Source organism: Cyclopterus lumpus, chromosome 11, assembly GCF_009769545.1.
Source record: "Cyclopterus lumpus isolate fCycLum1 chromosome 11, fCycLum1.pri, whole genome shotgun sequence".
NCBI classification, from domain to species: Eukaryota; Metazoa; Chordata; class Actinopteri; order Perciformes; family Cyclopteridae; genus Cyclopterus; species Cyclopterus lumpus.
In genome coordinates, this window is record NC_046976.1 from 14,335,892 (window position 1) to 14,349,610 (window position 13,719).

A 13,719-nucleotide genomic window follows, 5' to 3' on the forward strand; every position below is an offset into this window, starting at 1 on the left:
AAAAAAACAACTGTTTACCAGAATGAGGGAAGAAAAGGGTTCATGGAGACCAAGAAAACTAACAAGAAATTAGAAATACAATAGAACTGCAAATGGAACCTGAAGGTCGAAAACTGCAACTGCGAGTGTATGGGTGTTTTTATTATTATTTTAGTGTTGCTGGTGGACCTGCCACTGTTTTATACAGTATCAAAAACAAGCACTGAAATAACAACACGCAATATTAATACTTATAGAGTTGATTAAAAAACCCAATACAAAAAAAAAAGGACAATAAACATGATAGGCAACTAATTAGATGTTGAAGCTGCAAGGATATTTTTAAATCACAAATAAACCAAACATGTTTTTAAAAGTACTTGATCTGATAATAAATATAATTCAAGGTCAATCAAAACAGTTAAAACTTCTGTAAAGTGTTTGCAAAGACCACTTCTTTCAATCATCCTTAAAAGCCTTACTCTTGCTACTGGATGCAAGGAGAAAAAAAAGTGCACTCTATAGTTTTTTCCCACTGCGTGTAATTTCTTTGTCCAGTCTCAGCAAAAATAATGGATAGTGTAGGGACTTAAGACCCAGATCGATTGGACGCACTCACTACACTTTCAGAGAATCTGCTTTTTCAGGTGTCAGCAGCAAACTGGATGCGATGTTGCACAAGGACAAAAAATTAAAAGCCTTATACGGTTTAATCAATATAGAAAACATTTTCTGTTATTTCTCCCATTCTTTCTCGCTCAATTGCTTTTTGCAAACACACATAAAACACGTGCAAATGTGCAACGTGCCTTTCATTCAATTTGCAAAGGCAGCAGCTAATTACACAACCAGTGACTACAGTATAGATCTACAATCTATAGGTTAAAATGTAATGCAATTTAGTGGTGGGGCTTGTTGAGATCAGCTAGATCTGAAAAACCATAAAAATGTGGAGACGATGACTTATAAATATTCATTCGCAAAGTAACGACAATATGAAACATGCACTAAGGTCCAAATAAACTACAATTGAGTAATATCATTTAGGTGTCCATATAAAATATCTGCATACAAATGCAGTTAATGCAATTAATCTTCTGAGAAAAGGAAGTGTGAAAAAGAAGACACAAAAGAAAAGACAGCCTGAAAGAAATTCAAGTTACTGAAATAAAAAGTCACTGTCTTATGTTCATTGAACAATAAATTCAACTTCAGTTACTGCACAATCAAAACTCAGCAGCTGGCCTATTTAATGTGTTCCTACATGGTCAGATATTGTGTTCATTCATTACTGCTCAGAAGAAGTCTGTCTAACCATCCATCCATTAATCGTTCACCAGTTATCCAGGTTTAGGTTGCAGTGGTAGCAATTTAATCAGCAGCCCACACATGACTTTCCCCAGCGATGTCCTCCAGCTCCTCATAAGGAATCCCAAGGCGTTCCAAGGCCAGATGGGATATGTAATCTCTGCATAGTCTTCTGGGTCTGCTCTGGGGTCTCCAATTGGACGTGAACAGAATACTTTCACAGTACACAGGGGAAGGCATCCTGATCAGATTTCTGAACCACTTCAACTGGTTGCTTTCAACAGCAAGGAGCAGCTTTTTTTTAAATTGTTTTACTTCAAGCAGCTCCTTGATATCCGATCCTAAAGGGTTGTAGTCTTTTTGGTCACTACCCAAAGCTCCTTTGCCAAAAAGTGAGAGTTGGAACCTGAATCGACTGGTAAATTGAGAGCGTCACCATGACGCTCAGCTTTCTCTTCATCACAATTTGGTGGATGCCACACCGATCTGCGTATTATTTGTATCTTCTTCACCAGATCGTAACATACACTTCTGTCTTGTTGGAGAAACTTTGTGATCCGGGCTATACAGTACATAACATAAACACATTTTAGACAAGCTGTTCACCCTATCCTTAAACGGTTGTGCTCTTGTGGTCACTACGCACAGGCTTTGTGATACAACACCGACTGCGAACGTACTTGACTTACCACCAAGTATGCAAACACGGCTGCCCTATTAGGTTGTGTAAGGACTGGATAGCCAGGAGCAATAATCTTAGTACCTAATATTCCCACAGTTACCAGCACAGGAAAACACATGCAAATTAGAGGCAGAACCACCATTACCGTTCAGTATCTGTGTGAGAAGACAAGGTTGAAATCATTATTCATCCTCTAGAAACAAATATGACAATTGGCCAGAGTCTCCTTCCAAGCACATTGACGTAAAACCTTCTGAGCAGTGGGATCCTGATTGAGAAACTGGGATCCGTCGCTCCCGTCTACCAGTCCATGTCGGCCAGAGAGGAATAAATAAAACACACGCTTTAAGTACATGTATGTATTCCTTACCATGACACTCAGGTTGGGTGCCGAGCCAGGTCCCATTGATCAGGCAAGTTCTCTCTGGAGAACCCTTTAGCACATAGCCGGGCTCACAGCTAAAGCGGACCATAGTGCCAACTGTAAACTCTTCTCCCAGACGGATACCATGCACAGGAATCCCTGGATCTCCGCACAGCCCGGTTGCCTCGCCTGGAAGGATAAAACAACAACAACAACAACCAAATTATGTCACAAATGTAGCGAGAATAAAAAAAATGTTTTTTTGACAACTCATGTGGATACACACATTAGAAAATGTCTCTAGATTTGTATTGTAAAAAAAAATTATGGAATAATAATATTAGTAATAATAATAATAATAATTGGTTTAGGACCATAACACAGACTGGAAAATACCATTCCCCAACCTCCCTAAGGAGTGACTAGCCTCCCAAATACATTACGCTTCATTATATCTATTTGTTCAACGTGCAGAAAATGAGAAATAAGGTGTCATTTTTCATTTCATTGACCCAACATATATTTTGATACTTGCTTCATAATTCCATGTCCTCCATTTGAAACACTCACAAACGGTTTACTACCGCTGCATGCTGCGCTCTCTCTCCTCATTTTACAAGGTGCTGGTCAACATCGCTTCAATAGTGCATAGCTAAGCAAGTGCAGAAGTTGTATAAAAAGGTTGTGCTCGTTGTCCGTTAAGAGAACACTAGTAATCCCCAGAATTGATATGAATGTCATACATTTTGACATTAAACTGTCAGCATGCTATTATACTGTCGGCTTGTGGGTAAGTGTATCAGCTAGTTTGTGTGTTTCTGTCACTGTCTAGGTTTGTGTATGTTTCTGTCACATCTTTGTGAATGTGCTTGTATCAGTGTCCATGTACGCTCACATCGGTGGACAGCTCTGTGGCTTTCGTCAGGTGTATTAGTGACACCAGGAGCTCTGAGGCAAATCACCATATGGGGAGAGAGAGTATGGGGCCTGATGTCTTTATAGTGCTTCATAACCCAGCTGAGGTGTGGGCGCCCCTGTTCCTCAGTGTAATATGAGCAGATTAAAACCGTTTTATAGAGGACATTCTCTCTGCCCTTGAGGCCTGTGGATCAGACGGGCAGTTCCATCTTTGGTCCACCTACTTTTTCTCATTGCCTGCTAACAGCTTCCACCCAAATACTTAAAGTCTGGTGTGAGGTGATTATACATCTGAATAAAGCAAGGATCCCAAGCAAGGAGCTGGAAAGAGGATGAGAAAAGGGGCTCCACCTGCACATACGTTCAACTATCAAGGCTCAGGTTTGAAAGCTATTACAAAATTAGGCTATTACAATCTTTCAGAACTTTCCGACAGTCAATCTGGGTGTAGTTTTCCATACCGGAGCAGTGTGGTAGCGAGCCGCTCCACTGGCCGTCCAGCTGGCACATGCGCGTTGTGTTGCCGATGATGGTACGCTGGCCGATGCAGCTGTAGCGGATGACTGAGCCCACTGTCCGACGGTCACCGGAGATCTGGGCGTAGGGAGGCATGCCGGGGCGGTCACACAACACCACTGTCCAATCAGAGCAGAGAGATGAGAGAAAGAGACAATGAACAAGTGGAACTACGCCGAGGGCAGTGGTGAATAAGGGATCAATACACCACGTATTAAAAAGAATGCCTGGATTAAGCGAAACCATACAGTGTAAGAAATGTTGGCTGATATTGGATTTGTGCACTAAATTTAACAGCATGAGACCACATTATGTCAAAAACAATTTACAACAAATTGAGAACTTAAATTTAGTCAGAATACTTCTTCATCACTGTATTACACTGACGCCGTTTAAATTACAAATGCAAAAAATCTATTCCGATTTTACAGTATCCTTGTAATATCTTTTGGTTTTGAACGGTTAAAATAAGACAAAATAAGTTATTTGTAGACTCTGAGAAACTGACATTTCATTGATTAAAAGATTTATTAGTTACAATAAAAATAAGGCACTAATAAGTAATTCTATTTGGTCACAAAAAACACGCTCAACAAAAAGTCTTAAACAGGAAAACAACAAATTTTTGCTTTACGGATATTTGTTTTGGATAACTGAGGAGTGTACACAGTTTCACTGTCCTCTTCTCCAGTGAATCAAAAGAATATGGACATCATGCAGCACCACCAACAACCAACCACTGAGGTACTCACACAGGCACTTGGGCAGGGAGCGGTCCCAGGTACCGTCCCCCTGACAAGAGATGGAGCTGGTGCCCAGCAGGTAGTAGCCTGGGTTACAGCGGTACGACACAGTGGTCTGGAAGCTGTAGCGATGCGGCCCGCTGGCCAGTACCTGCCTAATGCTGTTCTCGACCTGACCCGGCTCTGTGCAGTTCACAACTGGAGAGAGGGATGCAGAGGGGGGGAAGAGAGTAAAGGAGCATTAAAGAAAAATGCATCTTCTATAAGCATTTGAGGCTCGAAGAAATCATTTAACAGGAAATTATTACTCAATTACTATACTATTACTTTGACGATTATATGTGAAATGTTAATGGGAAGAAAGACATGTCTAGTTTTTTTGGGTGATATTATACCATATACTTTAATAAGGTTATATAACACTCACTCACACAAGAAACATGCACATTTCATCAGCAGTTATTTTGCTTTTACTCTCTCTGTCCATTCCTTTCCTCATCTACTACTTCCACCCATCCAGCATCCATCCATCCACCCCAATCCAAATGAAGTAGGAGGCAGACTCCGGAAATAAACATTTGCTTCATTAGAGCCAGTCTCCTGCTGGCCGCCGTGGTGCGGAGATGGTGATGGATGGGAAGCTCACAGGAGAAGAGGCACCATGTCAGTTTAGCACCAGATGGAGAGAGTTAGGGAAAGGGAGAATGAGGGATGAGTGAGGAGCGAAAGGCATCGAGGGGTGGGGGTGTGTGTGGTGCTGAACAGAGTTAAAGAGGAAGAGGCCCTGATGGTGCAGAATGTATTAGAAATTCATGAAAGAATGTCAGGCTACGCCTTCCACCAGCACCAATCCATCTTGAGAGCCTCAGAGACAAGACACAAACCAAAACCTTACAATGCCTCGACAAAGTCAGAATACAGTGAGTAACCGTTGCCTTCTAGTCTACACTGTGAACCACAACTAAGTATGAATTATGATGCTCTAATGGCTTCTAAAACACTATCCATGCAGCCATTATGCCCCAGTTTGCCTTGCCAGTCTTGCCCCATGAGTTTGCCATTGGCACTGCCAAAATGAACCCATTGTATGCTAATGTCCCGAAAAGCGTGCTCATTTTTATGCTCCCAAGTTGGCCAGCACGGCATAATCACCCCCCAAATACCTATTATAATATATTCCTTTCAGCAGAGTGCTGACCCATGGTACAATCATTTACAACTTAGCGCATAATAAAGTGTTTTTTAAGCAGTGGAGTTGCACGAGACTTTCCAAGCTTGGAATTTAGCTTTGATTAAATGTGCTCGGGCATCATAGGCTCAAAAGCGATCCAACAGTCATCTAAAGCGACTGACCTCCGGGTACATTTTTGTGTGTGGCCCAGCGGGCATGAAGAGAGGAAGCAAAAGGATAAAAGGAAAAGAAGAATAAAAGTGAAAGGGGACGATGGGCTGAGGTAATTCATCTCTGTTTCACTCAGAAGTGGAGACCCCGGTCAACCCATCCTCCTCCTGGCCTCCTGCCAAGTAGCGGCCCTGTAAGTGGTGTGTCAGAGGTTTTTTTTTTTCTGTCCTGTGACTCTAGCCTTTCATTGCTCAAAGACAAATAATCACACAAGTCATCCAAAGAAAACAGTGTTGTGGCTCTGTTGCTGTGACTCAAATTGGTGATGATTAGAGGGCCAGGCTGGGCCAGTGGTGTTCTCCTACCCTGCATAATTGATGAAACAAGGCCAATGCTAAAATGACGTCACAACCACAGCGGATATATTTAATGCGTATATCTGCCTATGTATGCGGCAGCCAAATGTACCTTTCTCTTTCTTTCAAAAACTGACGAAGGATTCCTGTGAGACTTGCAACCTCCTCATCCCTTGAATGTCTTAAAAACTCTGTTCTCTCCTCATTTAAAACAAATTCATAACTCAAACCGTCACTGCCTTGTCACGTCCAGGACCTTGCGAGCGGCCCCTTTCTGTAGCTGTCACAAAGCCCTCAGTTAGTGGGGACTTAGAGACAGACGTGGGTGCCAAGATATATCGCTTGTCACAAAAACACTGGCAAATTAAAAGTCTTTGCCTCGCTTCAAAGCAGAGCAGGGTACTTCTTATTCTGAGCAAAAGCCAGGATGCGAGTCTCATAAGGCTGCTGTTTTTCACACAAGCTCAAGGATCCTGCAATTGTTTTTGGTCGTCTGCATGCTTATTAACCAAGTTTGCTTCGCTGATAGACAGGTGAGCCTTAGGGTGCAACTGAGGTAACTTACGTAAGAGGAAACATCAAAATTAAATATTATCCGGAACCTCCACGGACCAAATGGTTGAGACCGCGGTAATTAAATAATCCAGCCTTCTCATAGCTTTTCATTTCAATTTCCCCCAATATGAGTTGTTTAAACTCTTTCTACCTCAGGGTTTCTCTGCGCTTCAACTGCGCTCTCTCAATGATTGGGCTCATCTATGGTCACAGATCATATGACCTCGCACAACACAATAGGTAATTTAATACAGACTTTCACAGATGGATAAAAACACAAAACTATACCCCTACAGGCAAGTGTGTGGAAACGAGCACACATTTAGAAAATGTCCTCACTGATTAGGTATTAAAAAAACAACTAATGATGTTTATTTAGCTCTCACATTATACATGACACATATACAAAACCAAAATGTGAGGGTTTCTTTGCATATTACAGTGCATATCTAGCTGTGCTATGATCATGCATATGATCATTTAGCTTGTACTAACTAGTGTATAAAAAGATGTTTGCACATATCGATTTTAGATTCAACACATTGTTCTCTCTTATTAGTTATTTTTTTGCCTACAAGACTCTACTGCATCAAATAGTCAACAAGATCAGGTCCATATATTTCATTTGTGCGGGTTCCCTTCTATTTACTTCCTTCTATTTATTGGAATATGAGGTTTTCCAAAAATCCTACATTGACTGATGAGCGTTGGCATCTGTTTAAGACTTACTTTTACACCTGGGGAGGGCGTTGCTCCACTGCCCATTGGCCTGGCAGGTAGATTGTACAGCCCCCTGTATAACATAGCCGGTGTTGCAGACAAAGCGCACAGCATCATTTAAGTTGAACTGGGTTACTCGGGTCATACCGTAGGTAGGATTACCAGGATGACCACATGTGATAGCTGTGAGAGTCCAAGGAGAAAAAAAATCATGGTTACACATTTGCAGAGCAGTCTAATGAAATCTAAAGGTTTAATATCAAAAACATGTATATGGAAGGCCTGGATTAGAAAAAGGTCACAACAACACATCTATACGGCACTACACTGAGGGTCAAATTCACAAACGGATTGCCCGGCTTTTGCGGATGCAAAACCCCCACGTAATACGACAAAAAGAAACGTGCTATTCTTAAAATAGCCTAACTTAATTAGGGGTCAGCTCAAAAATAAATCCCAATTTGTTTTGTTATGCAATGACAGTTCTATCTTTTGTGAATTGGACCTTGTGAATTGTAATTCATGCTGCTATCAGAAGCCGCAATCCAGTCTTTGAGAATTCACACCAAAAAGTCATGAACTCTGAAGCCACTGGTCCCACTGCACTGACTTCAAATCTGAATTTTTTCCACGGCGCTATATTAAAAATAATCTTATCAATTGAGTTGTACTGAGGAGTACGTACAGTGGATCATTTTGGAATAATGGTGGCTTTTAGAGTGTATTTTGATTGTCGGTACGGACCTGGTAAGAGCATCCCTGGCAAATAAATGTTTGCACTCATTACAAATCATGGATCAGCACAATTAAGCCAAGAGTTTACAACTTTGTTTTGATTAGTTTTTCTTAGATACTGTAGATAACTTACCAGTGTTCCGAGTATAACATATTCGCCCTCCCCTGCTAATTTAAGTCTTTAACTATCGACGATACCACCCATAGCTTTACTCATAAAGAACTGTTCTCTGTTGGCACTTACGGACACAGACAGGAGTACGTCCTGACCAGCGGTGATCCTGTTCACAGATTCGGACCGACACCCCAATGAGACGAAATCCTGGGTTACACTGGTACACAACGCTGCCTCGATAGTTATAATTCTCTCCATTGATCTGTCCATTCACGATGGGCTCCGGGGTGCCACAATGGCCCGCTATGGATGAGTGAAGAAGAACAGAGTAAAGGTCAGACATTAAGTGTTTCTAATAATACCGCAAATGAGAAGATTTTATGAAGTTATACTCATTTGTGAGTACTGAGGATCTCACCTAGACACTGGACCTGTGTTCCACTCCAAAGCCCATTGGACATACACTCTCGTACCCGAGAGCCCACCAAGGTATATCCTGTGTTGCAGGAGAAAATGGCAGTGGCTCCATACACAGTCAGTGTTCCAATCTTGTTGCCATTTGGTGGAGTCCCAAGGTCCCCGCAGGAGATGACTGAATGAGAAAACATTATCATGCGTTACAATCCCATAGGGTCACAATACAATCAACAAGAACACTAATTTGTTTTGTTTTGGTGAGAAAATTAGTGACTGTTTAGTTATCAGAGTGGAATACCATACATTTGGATGCAATTACTATTCATGCTTGGCTAATTACTTTTGAGGGAAACAAGAAACTGGGAAACTTAGAGCAGTATACACTTACTGTCACAGTCTGGCCGTGGATTTGGGTAGTTCCAGGTGCTGTTGGCCTGGCAGCGAATGACCCTTTGACCCCTGTAGTAATATCCAGGGTCACATATGAGCATCATTATAGCATCATACTGGTTTTGAGTACCATAGATTAGCCTCCATCTCCCATGTTCCACAGCAGAGTGGCCGATGTCGGGGCAGGTCACCGCTGGAAGGTCCGAGGATAAACAAACATTATTAAACTATACATTTATGTGCTTGGTACAAGTTACCCGTCGGGAATATTTTTGGAATACCTTAAATGCATTTGTTCTAATGATAATACTGAAAATAAATAAACTGACAGTAAAAGGAATACTCACGAACACATCTGGGTGGTGCCTCAATGGGGCTCCACCTCCCAGATTCCTGACAGATCACTGAGGTGGTGACAGGCCCTGTAAGCCGAAATCCTGGATTGCACTGGTACGTGGCCCTGGCTCCTAAAGAGAAGTCCTGCCCCCCAATACTGCCATTGACCGGAGGCACTGGCATTCCACAGGACGTGACTAGAAGGGAATGACGGGTGTGGTGGAAAAAAATACATTGTGGTTGGTAGAATAAAAGCACAGGTAGCCAAGAGTATTTTAATAACCTTCTTTGTATGCAGAGGGTCCCGATAACAATAGGCTTCCTGTACAAACTTCCAGAGCCGGCAATGATGTGCAGTAAACATTAGCCTGTGCTGCCATCTGCACGATAGTAAACAATCAAGTCTAGAGTGCATGCAATTCATGTGGAGATTGCACCTGTTGCGGACTTGACCAGGCAGCAGGTGTAATGGCAGCCTGGCTGCTCTCTTTTCGCTTCAGCTGATACTAGTTGGAAACAACTGTGGAAGTTGAGCTTTTCATTTTTATGTTTTTGTGAGAAAAGAAAATCTGAACACAAATGGAGAATCTACTCTAATTAGGAATCAATAAAGATAACAGCATCACACCTGTCTAAATCTAGTAACACATAACATTTGCATAAAGTAATATACTTATATATATTATTATTATTATATATTCTAATTTGGTTTTACCGTTTTAAATTAAAGTAGATACATCCCAATAGCAATGACTTTATTTATAGTTTTCATTTGTTATTTTTTTGTGTCAGTTGGTAACTGCTGTTGTTCATTCCATCACTGAAAAGAATGACAAGCAGTTAACTGTGACTGTAAGCCATTATACTGATCCATCAAACAATTCAGCTCAGGTAAACCAAATATCAATTATCTGATGCAAAGTTATCTTCAGAGCCAATCTGAGGAATGGTGAAGTGAGCTTCCTTGAAGCATGCCTGAGGCTGAGGGGCTGTTGGTGATGGCACACTGTCAGCTGAAATCATACTTTGATTCAAACCAAATGGATCCAGTGATGTTTTTTTTTTTTTTTTTCAATCAAATTAAATGCGAACGACTGAACCTACAAAATACATTTGCAACAAAAATGTGTTCTTTAACTCAGTTGAATGGAAATTAATGTTAAACTCTTCTTTTCTCTGCACAGTTATCAGATCTACTTTCTTATTTTTGAGAAGTGGGAAAAAATACTGAATGAGCTCAGTTGCAATTATACATATATTGACGAAAAGTAACTTAATTGAAGAAAACAACTCGATTTGTATTATCAATGTGAAATGATCCTGCACAGCTATTTCTTTTATACCCGACTAACTTAAATTCAGAAAAATATTAATTTAGTTATCTAATCTGTTCCATCTAATCTGTTTTTCTTAACAACTTCCAACAAACTATTCCTTACTCTTAAGCTGCTGCTGTGATTGGGTGCTCACCTTGGCAAAGTGGCACTGGTGCATTCCACTGGTAGATCCCCTGTGCACTCCGGGTGCACGTGGCACTGCTCTGACCAATAAGCCGGAAGCCCTGGTCGCAGCTGAAACGCAGTGTGCTGCCCAGTTTAGTGCCTGTAAGGCTGTGCACTGTGCCATTTACAGGGTTGTTGTGAGGGCTACAGTAGGCCACTATGAAAAAAGCAAAGAAATAGGTAAAGTTATAAATATGCATACCGAGAAAATTGAATGCAACAGGCATAAAAAAACAATAATGATACAAGATGATGCACGTTTTTTATTGAGGAGGAGAAGGTTTAATGCGCCTTCAGTAGCACAAAGCCCCGGATCACTTTTGCATCCGTCTTCCATGCCTGACGTGATAAAAGAGGATATATTAATAAGCGCTACAATGCAAAAATGGATTAAAGGAAACTAATGATCTGCAAAGCGAAACAAAAGTGTGTCAGCGCCACAAGAGGAGGATCATAAAAGTAATAGATACATAATAACAGGAACAAAGTATCCGTTTTTGTTTGTTGACAAAGTTGGTAGCTGCAATAATCGTGTTCGTTATCATCCCAAATGGTGCCAGCAACAGATCCATGAATTGCATTTTGCACGACATGACTACACAGAAACAGTGCTGAAGAATAATTAAGGACACACATTGTGAAAACATTTAAGAAATATTGAATATTGTGATGCAACAGAACATGGCTATGAGACTCATGGCTATGAGAATTGTGCCCATGGTGGGGAGAGATTAGAATGGAAGTGAAGCATGGACACAAAAGAGCGTATTTTCCATTACGGTTGATCGCAATGACCACATTATAGTTCTATAAAAATAAAAAAAAATGGCCTCTGTTTCAAGTCAGTGGGATTTGTTTGCGCTATGCAATCAGCCAGATCACCCTTAAAGCGTACAGACTTAAAGCCATGTCAGCTTTGTCAAATATATTCAGCATTTGTGAGTTTTATTGGTTGATGATACACAGTTGTTACCCTTCAAACGTTGGACATTAGTGTAAGCATTCAAGTTTGAAACACTTCACAATCATCAATGGATTTATCTTCATTAATGCCCTCACAAGGGTAAGGAATAGAATACCCACAACCACAATGTCAAAATACTATATTTAAAACGCCAACTGAGCTAATCCATTTTTCTTAGCAAGGCCTTCTCCTGTCAGTCACTGTGACTGGCGGCTCCCGAGCAACCCTTGAGTTCAATTCTTCACTTCTAACAGTGTCTAACTCATTCGCCCCTCTCTCTGTGTTCCTGGCTCCTTCCCTCTCTCTGCCTATTATAGTATACAGCTTGTCTCACTGCAATCAGCCCTGCAGCTCAAAGGGATAAGATCTACATTGGCAGGTGACTGGATTGGAATAGATAATAGAGAGGATGAGAAAAAGGGTGGGAGGGGGTTGGTGATACAGAAAAAAGGAAGGGACATATGAGCATAAGGAGATAGCAAGGAAGATAGTGACAGAGTCAGACAGATTGTAATTTGCTTGAATCGATGGAAAAGATTAACTAAATGATGTGATAGAGGAACAGTGAGGGAAGCTATGGACGGAGAGACGTAAAAGAAAACTGAGATGGCGGGCTGCTCGAGGAGATGTCTGCAAGAAGGTGATGGAAGACCGGCCCATGGAGAAAAAAAAGATGGATTGATGAAGGACACAGCCGAATACATGAATCTGCCTGTGCCATCTGTTTCTTTCTCCCGACCAAGGTAATACAGAAGGCAACTCCATATTGACCATGGCAACTTGAGGGTTCTCAGCCATCACTTAGCCTGTCTGTCATTTTGTCTGCTACGGCAAAATCCATCATGGCAAAAAGAGAAGGGGAAAAAAAGGTGCAGAGAAACAACAGAACATCCGGTTGGGGAGACAGAGCTCCACTGAGAGGAGAGAGACGATTAGTCAATCTGGCTGAGTGGTGTTGATATAGAACGGAGGGAGCCTTTTAAATATTTATACAGTCATAATTCCGAGCCAGATATGCAGGTGTCGTATAGCGAAGGATCTTTCATGGGAGCAGGACAGTACAGAAGACTTATAAGCAACACATAAATTAAAAAAAACAGCGTTTACAAATTATCAGGCCTGTGCTGCAGCGCAAGTAAGGCTGCAGATGCCCGCCGCCCCCGGTAGGTTGTCATGGAGATGGGTCATATTCCTAGCAATTTCAGCTACAGTTGGCAGCCACATTGTTGGTCTTTCTTGCAGAGAAGACTAAAGGCACCTCTGATGAGCTCTCACGCACAACAATGTCAAGAAGAAACAATGTTCTTCTGATAATCAAGTATAAATGGACGGTTATATAAAATGTCTCTAACTTCAGGCTTGTGTGTGACGGGTCTTGACTCACCTGAGTAGCGTATGCGGAAGCCTTTGTGGCTGGTCGTGTGATCAAAGGACCAGTGCAGGTAGACTTTGTTACTGGAGCTGGTGATGCTCAGTGGGTTAGAATAGTTACCACTGAGGGTAATCAGAAGACGGTTCTGTCTGGATGGGCCTGGATTGAGAGAAAAAGAGAAAATAATTACACTTTGAAAGTCTCATAACTTTGGGAATATGAACTTTGGGAATTATAAGAATAAAAGTGCTAATACTTTTATATAAACCACCACTGGCCCTGTGTCTTCAAAAATAATGCCTTGTGTTCCATCACCGACACACTGGAATCCGAACGGTAATATGAAGTGCATTTTCCTTTTAAATGTAAATTGGTAAAAATTCTCATTTGGTATGAATGGATTTT

General features: G+C 41.3%; 1 protein-coding gene across 1 annotated transcript in view; it reads right to left on the minus strand.

The window, feature by feature from the left end:
• Positions 1-13,719, minus strand: part of csmd2 (CUB and Sushi multiple domains 2) — a 206,680-nt gene that overhangs the window by 19,436 nt on the left and 173,525 nt on the right. The window contains exons 49-58 of the mRNA XM_034545807.1: positions 13,327-13,473; positions 10,947-11,135; positions 9,488-9,673; positions 9,139-9,333; positions 8,752-8,925; positions 8,463-8,636; positions 7,493-7,666; positions 4,520-4,708; positions 3,713-3,886; positions 2,340-2,522 (exon numbers count right to left, since the gene is read on the minus strand). Coding sequence (XP_034401698.1) covers positions 2,340-2,522; positions 3,713-3,886; positions 4,520-4,708; positions 7,493-7,666; positions 8,463-8,636; positions 8,752-8,925; positions 9,139-9,333; positions 9,488-9,673; positions 10,947-11,135; positions 13,327-13,473 — 1,785 coding nt within the window. The remainder of the gene's footprint in view (positions 1-2,339; positions 2,523-3,712; positions 3,887-4,519; positions 4,709-7,492; positions 7,667-8,462; positions 8,637-8,751; positions 8,926-9,138; positions 9,334-9,487; positions 9,674-10,946; positions 11,136-13,326; positions 13,474-13,719) is intronic.